This window comes from Silene latifolia, chromosome 1 (genome assembly GCF_048544455.1).
Source record: "Silene latifolia isolate original U9 population chromosome 1, ASM4854445v1, whole genome shotgun sequence".
NCBI lineage: Eukaryota > Viridiplantae > Streptophyta > Magnoliopsida > Caryophyllales > Caryophyllaceae > Silene > Silene latifolia.
In genome coordinates this window covers 37444564-37465468 of record NC_133526.1, presented here as the reverse complement: position 1 = coordinate 37465468, position 20905 = coordinate 37444564, and the positions used below count along the sequence as shown (strand labels likewise).

Here is a 20905-nt window from a genome sequence, read left to right as displayed (position 1 = left end):
CTCTCCCACCTTTGGTATCTCATCAATCGTCGGACTCTCTATCCGGTCATCTCTCACATGGCACAAGATCAAAGGACATCCCTTCCTCGGATAAGACTTCAAGGTAACATTTGCAATCAACTTAACTTTGGGTTTGACTAGAAACCCACAATAAGACACACTAACACCCTTAGGACCTCTTAAAGACACTTTCTTTTGATGACAGTCTATCTTAGCTTTATACTTTCCTAACCAATCCATCCCGACTATCATCTCAAAACCGTTAAAAGGAAACTCTAGCAAGTCTACAGGAAAATCAACTTGCCCAACTATCAAAGATACATCTCTGAACAATCTCCCACACGATACAGACTCACCCGAAGGTATGAAAACTTGCTCACTAATAGACTCATATACTCTCAAACCCAACTGTTTGACGTGACTCGAAGACACAAACGACCGAGAAGCCCCCGAATCAAACAAAACAAAGGTAGGAATACCATTAACAAGGAATGTACCGGTGATAACGTGCGCATCTTCCTCACCGCTTTCTCTCATCATGAATAACTTGCCTTTGGTCTTCCGCCCACCTCCCGGACAAGATCGGGCCGAGGTGGTCGGCTTAGCACCGACCCTTGATTGTTGTTGTTGTTCGCTGGTGGTTTCGATAAGAATTACCGCCGTTGCGGTTGCCTCCACTTTGGTAACTCGACTTCCCGGTTTGGCCATGGTCCGGCCGGTCTGTTGCTCGCGAAGCTCGCGCAGTCTCCGGAAAGATCCTGGTGCACTTGTGCACTCATGTCTCTTGTGGCCTACACCACCACGCCTATAGCAGTCACTCCCCAACTATTACTCACACTTCCACGGCCACGCCCAAAGGAAGCCCAAAGATCGAACCGGACCAGGAAGAAAATCCCTTGACCGATTGTGGTTGCCTTTCTTGTGATTCGATTGGCCACCACCCTCGCTCTCGGACTTCCTCTTCTCACCACCTAACCTCTCCTGAGCCATCTCCACCAACCTCTCAGCTCTCCCGGCCCTCTCATAAGCTTCCTTAACATCGGTAAGGACTCCCACGGGTAACTTATCCATAATCTTAGGGGTCAACCCCTCTCAAACCTCAATGCCAGATTCTCCTCACTCAAACCCATATCCTCAAAGATACCTAGACTTCTCATTGAACAACTGTAGTACTCGGCCACATACATCTCGGCGGTCATCTTAAAACTGTCAAACTCTTCTCTCAACTTACTCCTCACATGTTCCTAAGTACAAACTCCTTCCTCACGGCCCCTACGAAACTCCTCCCAAGGTATAGCGGGTAAGCCTTGGTTTGTATATATCTCCTTAGCACTCACTTTCACTGAATCCCACCACTTGCCCGCCGCCTCCCTCGATAGAACGCACTGTTCCACTCTCATCTCATCGGGCGGTGAACCAAGTCTAATATGTTCTCCATCTCTCTCAGCCAACTATCAAGAAGATTAGGCTCCCCAACTCCCTTGTACTCTTTCGGGTTAAACCTCGCAATGTAGAGGCTGATTTTAGAATGGTCAACCTCCTTCTCCTTATCCTTATTCTTATCCTCATTCACTTTCTTTAGGGTCTCAGTAAGAGCATCCTGGTGCTCTAACATCTTAACGATGTCATCCACGGTCATAAGCTCGGCTCTCGATACAAAGCGAGTCTTCTTGGGCGGCATCTTGAAACTATACATATATAAGAAAGGGTAGATATGAACACACGTACTAAACTTCAAAACACGAAAACACGCCACCCAGGACCTACTCGATCGAGTTCCCAAACCCACTCGATCGAGTAACGGGCTACTCGATCGAGTGCCCAACATACTCGATCGAGTACCCAAACATCGGACCCTAACGGACTTCGATCTCTTACCTACTCGACCGAGTAGCTAGGCTACTCGATCGAGTGACCCCCTACTCGATCGAGTACCCCTAGTTACTCGATCGAGTACCCAAAAACACGATTCTGGACTCAAAATCGTCAAAAACCCACCCGATCGAGTCCGTCTCACTCGATCGAGTCATGCTAATACATAAAAGCTACCCGCATGTTACGTCATATGCTAACATGCTAAACTTATAAACCACATTATATCATAATAAACATGCTACGCATCCTTCCTACTATCTACGAGATCATTTCATCATGTTATTAAATGCCACATTGTAAATCATCCAACATGTTATCATCTCATCAACAAGTTCCCACATATCACCATTTTCTTTCACATGTTCAACTTTCTACTTCAACACCCAACAATTAACACATTTCATCACATTCTTACACAAGTTAACCAAACACACATACGACTCGACAAACACTTCCCCCATGTGACCGGTTCAAAGTTGTAGGGCGACCCCTGCGACTTTAGGACGTCTCCCAAGCCTTTTCACTAGCTCCTACAACTTTTACCACGGGTTCATTTTAATTGACTCCCTATGTTCATTAGGTTCATTGGTTACAGTTTCAGGATCGTCGCTCTGATACCATTTGTAACACCCCCATACTCCAAGTGCCTTACCAGGACCACTCAGGTATGAAGACATTACCATCTCGGTTACCCGAGGCAATGATAATCAAACAACAATGAAGAAACAACGTTTATTATAAATGATTAACGAATAGATACAATCCTTAAAACCAAACCAAAAGTACGATACATGTTCTCAAACTAACTGTTCTAACTGAAATGTAAATAAACTAAAAGCTACAGCGGAAGACTCCTATCATCATGACGTGGCATCCCAGCTATCCCAGTACTCATCTCAATACCTGCTCAATATCCGCTCACCATCCCCGAATGGATCACCGCAGTTTACAAAACAACACCGGGTCGAGTACTAATCACACAATCAATATAAACAACAATGATAAGATAAACAGACATGACTTAAGCGTCACACACACACACAACCAACCAATTCCCATCATCTCAATCTTCGATCGTCCACTGGACACCTTGCCCGATGGGGGACCGCAGCTGCGTACCCACCAAATCCCCGCTCCACATAGTGAGCGATAACCCTGTCCATTAATGTGCACATCCCTTCTGTGGCGGGTTCCACAGAAGGCGAAACTAGGGCGTGAAGTCACTCCCGCAAGTGACCCCACTCAGCCCAGGCCACGCCTCACGAACCATCAACAACAATCACAACCACAATCACAAGACAATTATTATATCAAACAACCAAATACAATACATCAACCAATATCCCATTATGGGACTAATACTGAGTAGGAAATCCTACCTGGTATGCACACAATCAGACGGTCTCTACTGCTGAGTCAAAAGGCCTCTTCTATGAACCCTCCTCCTATCATACAACACATAGAGGCTACCACATCACATACTACACATAAAACCCCCAATCTCTAAATTAGGGTTTAACCGAATCAAAGGAAATACAATAAAAAGGGTACATAGATCTTACCCTCGACGCAAGGAACCCAACGGTACGAACAACGACAAGAACTGACCGTCTAAACTCCGGGAATTGCTAAGAATGCGATTAAGAAGATGAACTTGTTTGCTTTCTCTCTTAAACAGGAATTTAGGTTTTGTAAAAGTGATTTAGAATAATGACGATGAAGCTTAAATACCTTAATCGCATAATTAACAAAACCCGAGAAGACTCCCCGTAAAACCGGACACTCGATCGAGTACCCAAGGTACTCGATCGAGTACCCCCTTACTCGATCGAGTGCCCCAGCTACTCGATCGAGTACCCAACAGGTCAGAAACTATTTTATTTCGCAACTTACCCTTACTCGACAGAGTAAGGCCTACTCGATAGAGTACCCCAAGACTTATAAATACGGAGTATTACACAAGTGACTCCACTCAGCCAGGGACGCACTCCGAAATCACAGACAGGTATACAACAATCACCTTACACAATCAACAATTACCAAAAACAAATTCCAATACGATAATTAATCAACAACAATAACAATCACCAGCAACACTATGTAACCAATAATGAGTAGGGAAACCCTACCTGGAAAAGCAATCACCACAGACCATCTAGCAGCTAATTAGAATCTCTCCTCTACGAATCCTCCTCCTATAACATGCATACATACAATTACCAACCACACATCACAGAACACCCAAAACCCCCAACATTACCCAATTAGGGTTTTAATGAAACTCAACCAAATGCTATAAAAATTATACAGGAACTTACTTTTGACACGACGATCACAACGGTATAACGAACGAGATGATCCGACGAACCTAGCCTTGGGATTTGCCAATAACGCGAGATATGCGAACAACGTAACTTCTAATCTATCTTGAAAGGTTTTAGAATGTTGAAAAGTGTTTAAGAAAATAATGACGAAAGCTTTTATATTAATCTCGCGGTTTTAACAAAACCGTCTAAACAAACCCGTAAAAGACACTTACTCGATCGAGTAAGTGACTTACTCGATCGAGTGCCCCTTACTCGATCGAGTCCCCAACTTACTCGATCGAGTACCCTATAGGCAGACTACTGGTTTGAGTCAAAAGCTACTTACTCGACAGAGTAAACTCTACTCGATAGAGTACCCACAGACATAGAAAACCGTAGTATTATAAAAACACACCACAGTTCTCATATTACTACATAGGCTACTACAAGTCTACAAGAATACACATATGACACACACACTGGCACAGAGACACTCCTTTACATCTACCCTTCCACGGTGGCTGGCTTAAGCATGATGGGGGCCGGGATTCTGAGATGAGGGCGCCTTCTCACCCAAAACCGACATAAGGGGCTCCCAACACACATACACCAGGTTCATTTTAATTTTACACCCTACATTCATTTGGTTCATTGGTTCAGGTTCCAAAATCGTCGCTCTGATACCACTTTATAACACCCCCACACACCAAGGTGCCTTACCAAGGACCACCCCAATGTATGGAGGTGCTACCATCTCGGTTTCCCGAGGTAAGTATATCAAATAAACAATAGTAGAACGTATATTAAATAGTCTTATACTTTACATCGTTAAACAATGTGATAAAGATACAACACAGACAACCACAAGAACTACTAAATGTGAGGGACGGCGACATCTACTTCGGTAACGTGATGACTCGATTCCCTTCCAAGCCCCGCAAGCATCAATACTAGCGGTACCTGCTAAACCAACTGCTCACCATCCCCGAATGGATCACCACAGTTTTGAAAACATAACACGGGGTCAGTTCACTGCATAACAAAATAAGACAAGTACAATAAAGATAAGCAGTTGTTCACCATGCACCTCCAACTCCCAATCTCATCACGTAACTGACTACACACTAAAGCGTGTAGTCCTGCCAGTGGGGGACCGCATTCGTACCCACTAAGCCTTTATCTTCAACGAGTAATAACCCTGTTCATTAATGTGCGCATCCCCTCCTGTGGCGAGTTCCACAGAGGGCGAAACTAGGGCGTGAAGCCACTCCCGCAAGTGACCTCACTCAGCCGAGGACGCACCTCGCGAACATCATCAACCATCTTAACACCAACACCAAACTCCAATCCAACAACAACAATTAATCACAATATCAATCGTACAAGCAATTACAACACATATCTTAAATCAATTAAACAGTAAACCGAGTAAGGAAACACTACCTTATTGCTAATCCATGAAAGTGCATCCAACAACTAGCCAGGCAAGACTCCGAGGCGAATCCTACAAGTAGTAACCATATCTTATTACTAGACTACCTCAAAAACCTACGAAAGACAACAACGAAACAACGACTTACCTTGAGACGCGGACCGAAGTCAGCAACGATGTCATCCCGACTCGAAGACTCCAAGCATGAACCATTCCCCCTTCTTGAGTTAATGTCTAGGCTAGACGAGAGTGTATAGAGAGGTGGGTGATAGGTAGGAGAGAGAGATTAGGGTTAGAAAGATAAGGGAACCGTCGAAAATGAATTAAGATTTACGATCTCGCGTTTTATAATAACGCGTTAACAACCGTAGTACTCGGTCGAGTATCCCCATACTCGGCCGAGTAACCCATACTCGGTTGAGTATTACCACTACTCGGCCGAGTACCCCCTACTAGGTCGAGTAAACAGATACGTAGGTCTCCTTTCCTCTCTTATATCCATTGCTACGGGTCTCCTCTGGTCAAACGGTTGGTCAAGGGGTCCTTAAACAGGGCGGGTATTACATATAGTAATTATTAAATATGCCTTTGAAATTTTCTACATACATTTGCCATATTCTTTTTCCTTCAGTATTCCGTTTTTTTAGTTTAGTTAATAACATATACTCTAAGGGTATATGTTATTAAATCAAATGTCCAGATGAACAAAAAAAATGTGAAATTGCTAAAAAAAAATATTTAACAGATGTGGCATAATCATAAGGAAATATTATACTCAATATTTTCGAAGGTACAAAAAAATATGTTTGGCTCTTTGCAATATAAAAGGTAAAAGTATCACTATTAATACAACTACTCCGTATATCAATTGACATTAGTTAAGTAAAATTTGCCAATTTCGAATTTCATTTCTTAATGATACTTATTATTTTTGAAATCTAAATGTTGTGTGTGTTTTTTTTTTTTTTTTTTTTTTTACTTTGATTAAGAAAAATAATAAACATAAGTTAGGCAAGTTTTATAATGCTATAAATCAAATAATATTAGCAAATTTGGCGGATCTGTACATTTTAAGAATGTTCATGTACAATTTTCCGGAAGAATTAAAAAAAGAATTAGATTTACAATTTGTGAAGTTAGGCGGGAAAACTAAATTAAACTGTAAACGTGGGATTGACACGTGGCATAGTGGTTCATCTATTATACTTTTATATAGAATATAGATATAGATGATAGATACTCGGTAGTTTCTTGGGGAACTTATATTGCCTCCTCTTTTTATTTTATTCGTGTTGGGATTAACAAGTTCCTATTCCTACCGATATGACCTAGAGGCTAGGTCAGACTAACTCAGGCTAACTTACTGCAGATTCTCTGTCTCATTTTGTATCATATCTTGTGTCTCGTCATTTTTCTTGACATATAAGCACTTTGATATATATTATTACCATTTCTATTATTTGATGTGTGATGTGTGATGTGTGATGTGTGATGTGTGATGTGTCAAGATGTTAAAGTGGTGGTATACAAAATGAAACATAAAATTAAAACATGTGATCTTATGTGAGGCTCCCAAATCCCCAATTAACCACCTCTAATATCTAAAGCCAACCTCATTACATGGCTAGAAATATCTGCTCCACAATGATGCGTTTGGCATAATGAGCAAATAGTGATTTAACAAGGAAGACATTATCTGGACAGGTTACGCAACTAACTTTAGAGAATTAGGCCAGAACCATCCAGAAATCGTAACGCATCTCTCTTCCTACTTGTCACACAATTCCCAGCCCACTGTTTTATAAATTCAATCATACATCCTCCATTTTACATTCATTTCATCATTTCTTACCAATTCGATCTTAAACCTCCATACCCATAAATTAAAAATGGGAGAAAAGGCAGTGATGTTAGTAGGCATAGATGAGAGTGAACAAAGTTCCTATGCATTAGAATGGGCTCTTGATCATTTCTTCACCCCTTTTATTCCAAATCAACCTTTTAATCTCTTCCTTGTTCATGCTAAACCCACTCCTTCTTCTGCCATTGGTCTTGGTGGTCCTGGTATTCTTTTCTACTCCCTCCGTCCCCCTCATTTGTTTACCTTTTCTATTATTTTGGGTGTCTCATTCATTTGTTTATGGTCTTTTTATTTTAGGAGTGTTTTTTATGTATGATTTGATCATCTATACCCATCATGTCATCATGATCCACTTGTTATTCAATAACACTTACCACAAGTGTTCCCCTCCCATATCCGTGCCAAAATTAAAGATTTACAAATGACTGGAATGGAGGGAGTATAAGACTTTATCAACTCTAGTTATTTTAGGAGTGTTTAGGCTCTTGTAAAACACTCTTACCCAAAAATCGCAATTTCACAATTCAGACGGCTGAAATTAGGAAAGATAAAATGTGAACATTTCCTGATCAATTTTACTGCTAGAAAGTGTCAAGTCTAGTTATAACTTAGTTTTCATAGTCACTTTTTATTATAATAAAATGGTGAGAGCTTTATCGTCAACTTAAGACCGTGTTAAGGGAGACTAGGTGCAGAAAAATAAGTCTAGTTGGGATAGAGTGACATTCAGAAATGAATTCTGATATGAGTAATCGCAGGAGCTGCGGAGATTCTGCCTATAGTGGATTCTGATCTGAAGAAAATTGCAGCAAGGGTGATCGAGAAAGCCAAAGAGTTGTGCCATGCTAAAGGGGTATCACTATCATTTTTCAACCTGTTTTACAAAGATGATTATTGTGTGTTTATACTTTATACTATGGGTTGGCTTTACTAGTTTCGGCTCTATTTACATTTGATTTTGTCATATCGCATCCATTTTCGTGTCTTTCAGTGTCCTTAGCATGAATCTCATATATATAAGACGGTCTCATATTTGAGGCCAACTAAACTCCTTATGTGGCCTCATTTGTTCATGATTTGTGGGTTACTTTTAACTGTTAAAACAAACGTCTGTGTCTAAACTCAGCTTAATTGATATATCATCAAATGAGTATCACATATCAGAATTGAATTCATGACGCGTATGCTCGGTGTCAAACTAAATGTCAAATTACTGGGTGACCGTCTTCTAAGAAATTCAACATTCTAGGTGCTGAAAATCAAATTTGCTGCCCTTTTTTTTTGAAATTCTTTGTAATGTGAACGCTGTGCATCTCACTAAACGTGTGTATCAACCCAATCATAGGTGCATGATGTTCCGGTGGAAGTGGTAGAAGGTGATGCAAGGAATGTTCTTTGTGATGCTGTTGAGAAGCATCATGCGACCATGTTGGTTGTCGGCAGTCACGGTTATGGAGTAATTAAGAGGTAACTAATAATACTAGTAATCGTCAAGCACAGTAACAATTTTGCTGCTGCAATCACTTAGTATGATTGCTAGTTCCTGAAAACATAATTTGTTGATGAAAAATGCAGGGCCGTCCTTGGGAGCGTGAGCGATTACTGTGCTCATCATGCTCATTGCTCTGTGATGATTGTCAAAAAACCCAAGATTAAACACTAAGATCTGTCCCAGCAAGCAGTCACCGGATGTGTAGGTTGTGTAATAATATAGTTAGTTGCATATTCGGGATAACAATTCTATGTAATTTTTCATAATCGTCTTAAGTCGGGTCCATTTGATTTTATGCTGATGGCTTAACAATTCTATGTAATTCAACATTTGTGTCTTTGATTTGTGCATTTGATTTTGCTCTTCCCTAAAGGAATGTAAACAGTTATATTCTCATGTAAGGCTGTGTTACATATGTGAAACGAATCTATTAAACAAAAATCATTCCCTGTAAATGAGAAGTTTGTTATTAGAAATATCCGTTTTACAAACTGCATGTGTAAGGTGGCCTTACACAAGATTTGCCTTATACAAGATTTGGCACGGAGTAAAATAGATGCAAGTATTACAGAGTAGGCGGTCCATTTCCGATATTCTTAGTTCCTATTCTTCCATTCTAAAATCCTCAAGGCAGTGAAAACTGACGTTGGTGAGCATCCTTAAGTATACTGAAACTGGGCATGTTCGTTGTAATTTGGATACTCTGGGACCTGTCCTTCCTTCACAAGAAAGGCGGAAGGCCCAAAGGGTTCCTTTTGGAATTCACTTGGTCTAAAAAGAATATCGAGTAGTATTCTACAATTTCCCCTCACTATGTCCAATCCTAATTCCTAAGGATATGCTCGTCTAAGCCGATCGATAAGGATTCTAGGTTGATGTATTCGACTTTGATTAGTTATCTCAAGTTACGTATTCCATTCTGAGAAGGTTTCTCGTGAGTCCTTTATATCATATAAGTCCCTAAATCCTTATAAGGGCTCTTGGATGAAGAGAATGGAGAGATGAGATTACATCTCAATGAAGGGCCATAAATCTCCCTCTCTAATCTCCCTCCTAATCATGTATAACTTTTTCCTAATATGTATAACTTCTTCAACATTCTAATCTCCCTACTTATTATAACCCGTGCATACATTTACTTAACTTCTCTCTAACCTAGAGAGAGCTTTTTCTCTCGTTTTATGAGAGCTCATGCTTATCTTTTTCTTCCAAAAAATAAAAACAACAAAAATCTCTGCAACTTCCTTCTTCTTCTATTGGGCTTTTTAAGAACCCTAGATTTCTTCTGACATATCTTCAAAAAATTATCTCAAAAATTTCAACAATCATTACTTGCCTCTGTATTCATTGGCTAATCGATTATTATATTTAAACCCTATCTTATTAAATGCTTCTAATTGGATAACAGCTTCTGTTTAGTCTTAATCAATTACTTTTTAATTCCAAAAATCTTTCTTTAATATTATAATCATTACTGAGCAGATCGTTTGATTGGCGTTTGAGGTGCCTTGAGCTGCCTTTGCAAGCTACCCCAATCAAAATTTGAAGCTTTTGACGGGATTGGGGGAGATGAACGGATAACCTTTCTGTTTGCATGCATTAGGGTTTCCATTTTTTCTATATAAGGCGTTAAGATGGGGAAGTTTTCACCATCAAAATTCAAATCATCAACTTCCTTTTTCAAGTTTAGTAATCATTCGACTACTAAAAATCAATCATCAACAAAAAAATCAAACTTTTTTCCAATGGATTTTGAAGCTCAGTTTGGGCGTTTTGGCAATAATGAGAGAAATGATGCTGATGTTCATCAGAACATCTATCACCATCAAAATTATCATCAACCATATCAGAATGCAGATTTTAACCCTAACAATCCATTGCATGCAAACCTTTGGCGGTTTCCGAGGTCGGGAGGGGTTATTAATGTGGATCCTGCTGAGTTGGGGCGATCCAGGAATTTTGGGGAAATTGTTATGGGGTTTTTAGTGGACTACAGATTGTTTGAGGATGATTTAGTCAATGATATGATTAGGAAGAAATGGAGTACTGATGGAAAAATTACGGTTTTTAGGATGGGGGAGATATATGTATTTCATTGTGAGAGTACTACTGATCTTGAGGGACTCCTGGCTAGGAGTACTGTTACCTTTGATGGAGCTTTAATGGTGCTAGCTAAATGGTACCCGGATACCATACCTAGAACAGTTCGGTTTCCGTATGCTGAACTTTGGATGAGGGTTTGTGGTCTGCCTTTTGAATGCTTGAATATGCACGTGGCTCATGTGGCAGGAAAACTCTTGAGTCATCACTACAATGTCGAACCCTTTGAAATTCTTCCTAGGAATGATTATCTTAGGTTAAGGGTCTGTTTAAAGCTTAATGAGCCCTTGATGCCGGGGTTCTTTCTGGCCATGGATGCTGGTCATCTTTTGTGGGTTCAATTTAAATATGAAGAGGTCTTTAAATACTGCATTAGGTGTGGTAAGGTGGGGGCATAAGGGTTCACAGTGCCGTGAGAACATGATGTCAGTGGTGTCATCTGTGAATCACATGTTGGATAGATCAGTTGAAAGAGGGTTTGTGGTTTTCCAGGCGAATAGCAATCATACAATGTTTAATATGGATTTGAGGGTAACACCATCTACTACCCGGTATATCTCCTCTAGACTGCATTTGGGAGATAGACGTCGGGCTTCTGAAAATCCAGGGAGACATTCAAGAGAAAGGGCGATGGACTTTGGTTTGAGGACTACTCCTGGTGGTAGAGTTTTGTCGGGCATGAGTTTTGCGGTCACAGCTCAACCATTTGCTGGACCAGTGGTGTTTAATGTAGGTTTTGGAGCTGTTCACTTGGGAGGGGAGGGAGGTGTCCATCAGGGAGGAAATGGTCAACAGCAAGGTCATGAAAATCTGCAAGGACGGGGGCAGGATGTGGTTATGGGAGAAGGAGGTGCTAATGTTGATGGTGGTCAGGGGAATATGAATACTGGGGTGGATGGAACTGCTGCAACTGGGTTAAATGGGACTTTTGGAGAGGGGGGTGAGGGTAGTGGTGGGGTACAGGGTCAGACGCAGGGAAGGAGGCTAGGGGCGGGTGGCTGGTTAGTAGGGGAGGGGAGTAATGCAAATCAGGAAATGTATTTCAGTGCAGGGGAGGATTTTGAGGGTTCAGGGGAACAGCTTGCTGGTGTTCCAGGTTTGTTGCAGCAGGTGCAAGTTAATGATCCTTATGTTGTTTATGCTGGTCATGGTCATCAAAGGAGGACTTTGGATCGTGACCTAAGATTACAAGAGGCAATTTTAAACCGTGTTGAGAGTGACGTTGAATGGGCAAGGGTTCTTGATGATGATCGTGGATATAATCAGACTTTTGATCCACCACCGGGGGGAATTCCAATTACTTACCATTTTCCAGAGGTTGTGTTGGGTGAGAATAATGTTCCGGTGGGAGGTATCTTGGACCCCATGGTGCCTGATGTGGCTGGTAATAGCCCAAATAATGCTATTGTTATAAGTTCTGATAGTGAGGAGGAGTTTTTTGAGGAGGAAGGAGAAACTGACTCGTACCCTAGTAGCTGGATGATTGAACCCGGGGATGGGAGGACTCCTTCTAATGAGTCTTCTCTTTTTCATCACAGTTCTGCCATTGATCTTTTGACAAGTTCTGAACATATGGAAGAAGTGACTGGGACTGAAGTTAATACTGATCTGTGTCTCAATGGCCTCACTCAACCTGTGGAGGGAGGTGTAGTGGCTGCTGTTCAAGGTGAGGAGACTGAGGTGGCCCTTTCAGTTATTCCTGCTGCCATTATTAGGAAGGATAAAGAATTGGAAGCACAATTGGCTGCTGTTAAGCCATTAAAAGAAATCTGGAATGATGTGAAAGGTGGCCATATTTCTGGGTTAGATGCTGGTGAAGGTTCAGCGTTGAAGAAAGTAAAGCTTTTTGATGTCCCGTCTTATGGGACTCCTTCTGCCAAGTTAATTGCTTTGATGGATGATGGTAAGAAAGCTGCTAGTATTTCTGATGGCTTGATGGGGTTAGCAGACTGTTATCACAAGCCTAGTGTGGGAGTGGATTATAGGGATGCTGTTGTTGCTGCGAGGAAGAGAAAATGCTGCTCGGAGACTAATGATGGTTTGGTTCCTGGAGAGGTTGTTGAATCCATTGACAGTGCTAAGAAGTATCTCTCTCAGCTGGCCAAAAAGAGATGCTTGGGTGGTGAATTCCAGGTGCCTGTTACAGTGGGAGCTGGAGGATTCAGGGTGGCGGTCACTGACATGGAGATTGAGATTTCAACTGATTCGTCGCAGGCTAGTAACACTGGTGGTTTTGCGGAGGTTGGACCAAATCAACCTCCTGGTTCGTCATGAATGGGCTGATGTGGAATTGTCGGGGGCTTAATAATGCGCTCGCCCCGACAATTCCAAAGATAAGGGCGCTTATAAGTTCTAAGTATTATGATTTTCTTTTTTTGGTTGAAACTAAATGTAATGTTAGTTGTATCTCTCCTTTGTTTAGGCAGTTTGGTTTCCATAATTTTGTAGGCATTGATGCCAATGGAAACTCGGGGGGGGCTATGGGTAGGATGGAGGCATGAGGCCAAGTTACGTCCCATTTTGACTTGTAATAATTTTATCGTATTATTAGTAGAAAAATGTAATGGTCGGTTGTGGTATTTGGTGCTTTTTTATGGTGCTCCGTCTTTTCATTTGCGAAGTTCGGTGCTTGATGATTTGGAGGATTGTTTAGCTACGCTTGTACATCCGTTCCTTGTCTTTGGAGATTTTAATCAAGTCGAGTATGGAAGTGATAAACTAAGTTTAAATACAAGACCTATTAGTGGGGCAGTGGAGTTCAATCAATGGAAGATCAATAACCAATTGGTGGACATCCCTTTTAAAGGGCCACGATACACTTGGTGTAATAATCGCAAAGGGCAAAAACGAGTTTATGAAAGGCTCGATAAGGCGTTTGGCTCTAAGGATTGGTTTATGCTATTTCCGGAGACGGGAATAAAACATTTTCCTTTACAAATATCGGATCATGCACCAATAGAGTTGGATTTACATCTCACAAGAAATAAAAGTAACAAGCCTTATAAAGTGGATGCATGGGTTTTGGAGTATGATGAGTGTATATCTATTATCAAAGAAGTCTGGAAACGACGAGTACGTGGAACACCGGCTTACCAAGTTGCAAGAAAGCTCTCTATGGTAAGACAAGAAGTACGACACTGGGCTTTAGATAAGAGGCAAGAGTGGCAGCAGAAATGGGATAATTTTGATTCGGAACTAGAAAGAGGTATGGATGCTGCTATTAATGATGGTGATGATGATATGTATACGAGAGCTAATGATAAGGTTCGGGAATTCGCTAAAGTTGCTGCGGTTTTTTGGCGACAAAGGGCAAAATTAAAGTGGATGATTGAAGGTGATACTTGTACTAAGTATTTTTTCAATTGGGTAAAAGGGTGTGCGGGTAGGAATTTTATTCTAGGGGTTAAGAATGGTAATGGTAATTGGATTTATGAGCCGGATCTTGTTGGAGAAATCTTTTATGAGTCATTCTATAATTTATATAACCCACAATGCACTGATGATGGAATTGTCCGGGAAAACTTAATGGAGGAAGTCTTAATGGGGATAAATAAGACTGTTCATGGTGATGATTGTGATGTGTTAAGTCGGCCCTTTACGGCTCAAGAGGTGCGAACAGCTGTTTTCCAAATGGGTGCACTTAAATCACCGGGACCTGATGGAGTACCAGCAATCTTTTTTCAGAAATGTTGGTATTTATTAAAAAGGATGTAACAACGGCGGTTCTGTCGGTTCTCAATTCGGGGATGGTTCTCAAAGAGCATAATAGGACTTTCATTACCTTAATTCCGAAATGTGATAACCCGGAGAAGGTGGGGGATTATCGACCGATAAGTTTGTGTAACGTCTTCATGCATATTGTCTCTAAATGTGTCACAAATAGAATGGCAAAAGTGATGGGTTATCTGGTTGGGGACTTCCAAAATGCCTCATTCCGGGAAGGCAAATATCAGATAATATTATTTTGGCTAATGAAGCTCTACATAAGATTAATTCGCACAAAAAAAGGGAAATCTGGGCGGTATGCATTTAAAGCTGATATGAGTAAAGCTTATGATCGCGTACGGTGGGATTTCTTGCGGGCCGTGCTTTATAAATTTGGAGTGCCGGAAAGGTTGATTTTTCTAATCATGAATTGCGTCACGACAGTCTCATATCAGGTTCTTTTTAATGGAGCACCATTAAGGTTATTTCAACCACAATGTGGCTTAAGGCAGGGTGATCCTCTTTTCCCCTATCTCTTCGTCCTTTGCATGGAGGTGTTATCATGTAATGTCCTGAAAGCACAACAACGTGGCTCTTTGAAAGGGATTACGTTGTGCCGTGGGGTGGAGGCATTGTCTCATTTGTTCTTTGCGGATGATGCGATTTTCTTCTTACATGATAGAAAAAATTCGACGAGGAAACTACGAGCTATTTTGAAAAAGTATTGCAAGGTGTCTGGTCAAGTAATGAATGAAGATAAATCGGGAATTCTTTTTAGTCCTAGTACAACACTTGCACAGGCACGTTGTGGAATGCGGAATTTGCGTGTAAAAGGAACCAAAGGTTTGGGAAAGTATCTGGGTTTACCTACTGATTTGCAAGGATCGAAGAGGGAACTTTTCAAAGGACTTATTGATATTGTTATGAAGCGAATCTCTTCATGGAATGGGATTTTTTTGACTCCAGCGGGAAGGTTAACTTTAATCACATCTGTCCTATCAAATATCTCTAATTACTTTCTATCGGTATTTAAAATACCGGTAAGTGTGACTAATAAGATTAATTCTTTATTATCACATTTTTGGTGGGCGTGTGGTAGATTGGGGAGAACGATCCATTGGTGTAGTCAGAAGTTTCTTAGTTTACCGAAAAGGGAGGGCGGCCTTGGAATTCGGAATATTGAGTGTCTTAATCAAGCAATGCTAGGGAAGCATGCGTGGAGAATTGTATCTGGTGATCAATCTTTTTTCGCACGCATTTTCCGGAAAAAAACTGTTGGGAGAAGGAGTTTTGAAGGATAACTGGGTGATTCAAAGTGGTAACAACTTATCATGGGGCGCTAGAAGTATTCTTCATGGTCTGGAATTTGTGCAAAACCAAATCGGATGGAAACCAGGTTTGGATTCTGAGTTGAATGTATGGACTAACAAATGGGTTAATGGAGATTATCTGGAACCAAAGGATGATTGCTTGGGGATTGACCATGTCGGCCTTCAATATATGATGGTTAAGGACTTGCAGATAAATGGTCAGGATGGCGTGGAGACAAAATGGAATGAAGATTTTCTTCATACTTTTTTGGTGGATGACAGTGTACAAGCTATTCTAGCAAAACCCATTTGTCGAACACAAACAACAGATGAAGTTTATTGGTTACATAATAGTGATGGTCAATATAGTGTCAAGAGTGGTTATGGGATCCTCTTTCAAGATTTTATGGTAAGGAGAGGATCAGTGAAGGATAAGGAGCGGCTAAGTCGTGCTGGGTTGATTTTTTGTAGACAAAAATTATGGAAGTTTCCGGGTCCACCGACTTGGAAAATACTCCTTTGGAGGATTCTTACTAATACTCTCTCTGTGGGCATTAATTTCGTGAAGCGGAATATTGAGATTGATCCGAGTTGTAAGTTTTGTCAAGGGAGAGAGACGGCCTTAGAAACTATGGAGCACTTATTTAGGGACTGTCCTGTGTCCCGAAGATTGTGGGCATGTTCTGAGCTTGGCATTCGCACGAATCAGGCTTTGTTTTTGCAAATTGACACTTGGATTATTGATTGGATGGTATATTTGGAAAAATCAGAGGGTCGCGAGGAACATCAAATCCGTTTTCTTGCCACACTTTGGTGCATATGGAGTACTCGCAATCAAATTCTTTTTCAAGGTGTGGATTTTCATCCTATGATGTTTTTTAAACGTTGGTCACAAATTGTAAGTACGGGGATTCAAGCTATTGAGGAGTTGAAAAAGGGTGCTTGTGCCTTAGAAGGGAACTCAACACCATTAGCGAGGGATAATGCTAATTGGGTTCGTAATAGTAACCCAATTTGTGTTGTGGGTAGGATTGGTGATTGTGGTTATGTGAGAGTGATGGTTGATGCGGGTTGGAATTAAGGGATTTGACAAGGCAGGTGTTGGGTGGATTGCTATGTCTGAAAACGGCCACATTTTTCATAGCATGGAAAAGAAAATTAAGGCGGAATCTGCTTTGCAAGCTGAAGGTCTTGGTGTGCTCTTAGTGCTTCTATGGGCTCGTGAAAGGGGATTGCGTCACTTGGAGATTTCATCAGATTGCTTATCTTTGATTTTGCAGCTTGCAGGAATGGAGAGACGTCACCTTCTTCTAAAGGCTATTTTAGAGGAGATTTGTGATTGTTTTACTTCTTTTCATTGTTTAGCTTTTAGTTATGTTCATAGGCACTTTAATCATGATGCCCATAGTCTTGCATGTAAGGCTATGGATAGTTAGGTAAAACTTTTTTTACAGCTGCCAAAAAAAAAAAAAAAAAAAAAAATAATCTCCCTACTTACTTCCTCATTATTCTTTCTCTCTCATTTCTCCCATTCACTCATTCTCTCTCATTTCTTCTCTCATCCTCTCAAAACAAAACAAAAAAAAACTAAAAAAAAAAAAAACTACAAAAAAAACAAACAAGAACCAAAACCTCTCCCTCTCACTCTCCTTCTCGGTGACCACCAGTCCATCACCTGCACGAACCACCCCTTTACGCCGCCATCTCCTCCCTCCTTCATGCCTCACTGCCGCCACCTCCTTCTTCTCCTCCATTCAATTTTTTTTCTTTTTTGTTCACAGATCTGGGCCGTGGTCCGTTTTTGTGGTTTTTTTCTTTGTTATTTTAGGGTGTTAATGGTGGTGAGGGTGGCGGCGTTTTATGGTGAATGGGTGTTGGTCTTGTCGTGTCTCCCTCCCCTTCTTCTATCTTTTTCAGATTTTTTGGGTTGTTTGTTTTGTGTAGTTGCTGCGTTTTTTTTTTGTTTTTGTTTGTTTTTTTTTTTTTTCAGATTTGTTTTTTTTTTATTGGGTGTTATTGTTATTTAATTATTTTTTGTGACGTTTTTTTTTATAATTTTAAAATTGTGTTTATATTTTTGATTTTTCAGTTTTATATAATTGAAATTTTTGAGATTTATATATGAAAAAAGAAAAGTTACACTATTTAGGACTAAAGTTATACCCGTGACATATTAAAGTTATACTATTTACGACTAAAGTTATACGCATAAAATACAAAAGCTATAGATCTATTTTATATAACTCAATTTGTATATTTTTTTTTTTAGTATTTGTGTGTTGGTGGTGTTGTGAAACGGTTTTTAAAATTTTTAGTAATAAATTAAATTTTTATTTTTCATTGTTATTATTATTTTTTTTTTTATGAATCATAATTTTGTTATTTGGTTTTTTGTTAGATTTACGTGTTGTTTTGTTAGATGAACGGGTTTTTGTTATTATGGATTAAAGTTACTTTCAAATCTAGAATTGATTTTTAGTATTTTGGTTTTTTATTTCTCTTTTTTTAAAGTTCCATATTTTGTGCTAAAGTTATACAATAATCAAAATAAAGTTACTATTAACCTCTAAAGTTATACTATTTACGACTAAAGTTACACCCTTTGTACTAAAATTACAAAAATTCAACATAAAAAATAAAATAGAGTCTACTTTTTTTACTTATTGGTTAATTTTTGTTCACAATTTATAATGTGTAATTTTAGTGTTCATTATGTGCAACTTTAATGTTCATTATGCGCAACTTCATTGGCATTATGTGCAACTTAACTTGCAATATGTGTAAAGTTATACAAAAAATAAATGAAGTTATACTATTATGGACTAAAGTTACAAATTTTGGATTAAAGTTACACAAATTTAGACTAAAGTTATGCAAAAAATGACTGAAGTTATACTATTATGGACTAAAGTTACACAAATTTAGACTAAAGTTATACAAAAAATGACTGAAGTTATACTATTATGGACTAAAGTTACACAATTTTTGATTAAAGTTATACAAATTTGGACTAAAGTTATACCCTTTAAATATTAAAGTTACAATATTTAGGACAAAAGTTATCTCTTTTTCTTCTCATTTCTCTTTTTTTTGGACTAAAGTTGCACAATTTTTGACTAAAGTTACATAATTTTGTACTAAAGTTATACAAAAAAAACTAAAATTACAGTATGACAATTTATATAAACTTGTCCTGTAAATTTACCTATAGTATAACTTTAATCTTTTTTTGTATAACTTTAGTCCAAAATTGTGTAACTTTAGTCAATAATAGTATAACTTTAGTTTTTTTTGTATAACTTTAGTCCAAAATTGTGTAACTTTAGTACATAAAAGTATAACTTTAGTCCTTTTTTGTGTAATTTTAGTTCAAAATCGTGTAACTTTAGTCCAGAATTGTATAACTTTTGTCCAAATGTAAATTCAGATTTGAAACTAACACATGAGATTGAAGTTGCACAAATGTCATTAATGTCCACTGAAGTTGCACACAATGTCATTGAAGTTGCACATAATGTGAATTGAAGTTATACATAATGTCAGTGAAGTTATACATAATGTTGATTGAAGTTATACATGATATCGGTGAAGTTATACACATTGAAGTTTTAATACTAAATCCGAAAATTTTATATAACAACAGAAAATTTAACAAGACGAGATTTTAAATAATTTATAAAATAAGAGGTTGAAGTTATAAACATTGAAATTTGAGAAAATAACTAAATATACATTGAAATTTAAATACTAAACTGATAAATTTATATAACACAACGAATTTTAATGAGACGAGATTTGAAAAAATAAAAAACAAGACGATTTTTGAAATGTCAAAATATGAATTATAGTAACTTTAATATATTTAAGATTAATATTAACAAATAGAAATAAAACAACTCCAAACAACAAATTTAATACAAAATCTGAAAAAAAAAGACGATAAAAAAAAAGACACACAATCTGAAAAAAAAAACGTTAACTTACTCACGGTGGTGGTGGTGGGTGGTGGTGTCCTAGGTTGCACGGACACTCCTCATAATCGGTGTTCCCGTGTCGGACACGACACTTGTCGGACACACGTCAAAATGTGTCGGACACCTGTAAAACCGTGTCTAACTTTCATCTTTTATTTGGGCATGTGTTAGACGCGTGTCTATGGTATTTTGAGCCGTGTCCATGGTATTTGGACACACCTTCAAACAGAAAGTTGAATTTAAGGTAAATAGCGTGAATTGTTATATAGTTGAATTTGGTGGGCAAATGATGTTCTTTAGACAAGTAATGAGATGTCGAAATAGATTGATTATAAGTTGGTTTTTGGTTTTAGAAATGAGAATAAGTTATATTTAACGGCAAATTTTACCTTCATTTATTTAAATTTAATATCAAATACTTTTTCAAAAATAAAATCACACATATATAACTACAAAATATATATTTTATTAAATTTAAATAATGTTTCTTGTATCCTAAATTTCATGAGATGCCGTGTCACGTGTCTGTGTTGTGTCCGTGTGCGTTTTGGTGCTACCTAGGTGGTGTCGGGTGGGGTGGTGGTGTATGAGGAAGAAGAGTTTTGATTTGTTTGGATTTTTGATTTATTGGGTTTTTTATTTATTTGGATTTTTTGGGTTTTTTTTATTTATTTGGATTTTTAATTTATTTGGATTTTTTGAGTTTTTTTTATTGAGGTTTTGAGAGAAGAGAAGAGTGAAATGTGTGAGATGAGAGAGAAATGAGTGGGTGGAAAACAAATATATAGTAAATTAGTGATTAATTAGGGTGGATTAGTAAGGTGTGTTAGTTAGCCTCTCTAATGACTTT

The 20905-nt window shown here is 38.9% G+C and overlaps 2 protein-coding genes across 2 annotated transcripts; both read left to right on the top strand.

Moving 5' to 3' along the window:
- The first annotated feature begins 7174 nt into the window (after positions 1 to 7174).
- Positions 7175 to 9436, top strand: LOC141603752 (universal stress protein PHOS34). The gene is made up of 4 exons (XM_074422922.1): positions 7175 to 7677; positions 8233 to 8327; positions 8820 to 8941; positions 9050 to 9436. Exons 1-4 carry the CDS (start codon positions 7503 to 7505, stop codon positions 9135 to 9137), a joined length of 480 nt encoding a protein of 159 aa, XP_074279023.1. The 5' UTR covers positions 7175 to 7502; the 3' UTR covers positions 9138 to 9436.
- A 5514-nt stretch (positions 9437 to 14950) lies between these two features.
- On the top strand, positions 14951 to 17517 carry LOC141644167 (uncharacterized). Its single transcript, XM_074453640.1, has 3 exons — positions 14951 to 15811; positions 15978 to 17075; positions 17164 to 17517. Exons 1-3 carry the CDS (start codon positions 14951 to 14953, stop codon positions 17515 to 17517), a joined length of 2313 nt encoding a protein of 770 aa, XP_074309741.1.
- Positions 17518 to 20905: the final 3388 nt, after the last annotated feature.

Coding starts and splice junctions, on each gene's coding strand:
- LOC141644167 (XM_074453640.1), top strand. CDS start 14,951: ATGGCAAAAGTGATGGGTTATCTGGTTGGGGACTTCCAAAATGCCTCA. Junction 15,812..15,977: donor TATCGGTATTTAAAATACCG/GTAAGTGTGACT, acceptor AAGCAATGCTAG/GGAAGCATGCGTGGAGAATT. Junction 17,076..17,163: donor CGAGGGATAATGCTAATTGG/GTTCGTAATAGT, acceptor GTTGGAATTAAG/GGATTTGACAAGGCAGGTGT.
- LOC141603752 (XM_074422922.1), top strand. CDS start 7,503: ATGGGAGAAAAGGCAGTGATGTTAGTAGGCATAGATGAGAGTGAACAA. Junction 7,678..8,232: donor CATTGGTCTTGGTGGTCCTG/GTATTCTTTTCT, acceptor GAGTAATCGCAG/GAGCTGCGGAGATTCTGCCT. Junction 8,942..9,049: donor GGTTATGGAGTAATTAAGAG/GTAACTAATAAT, acceptor TGAAAAATGCAG/GGCCGTCCTTGGGAGCGTGA.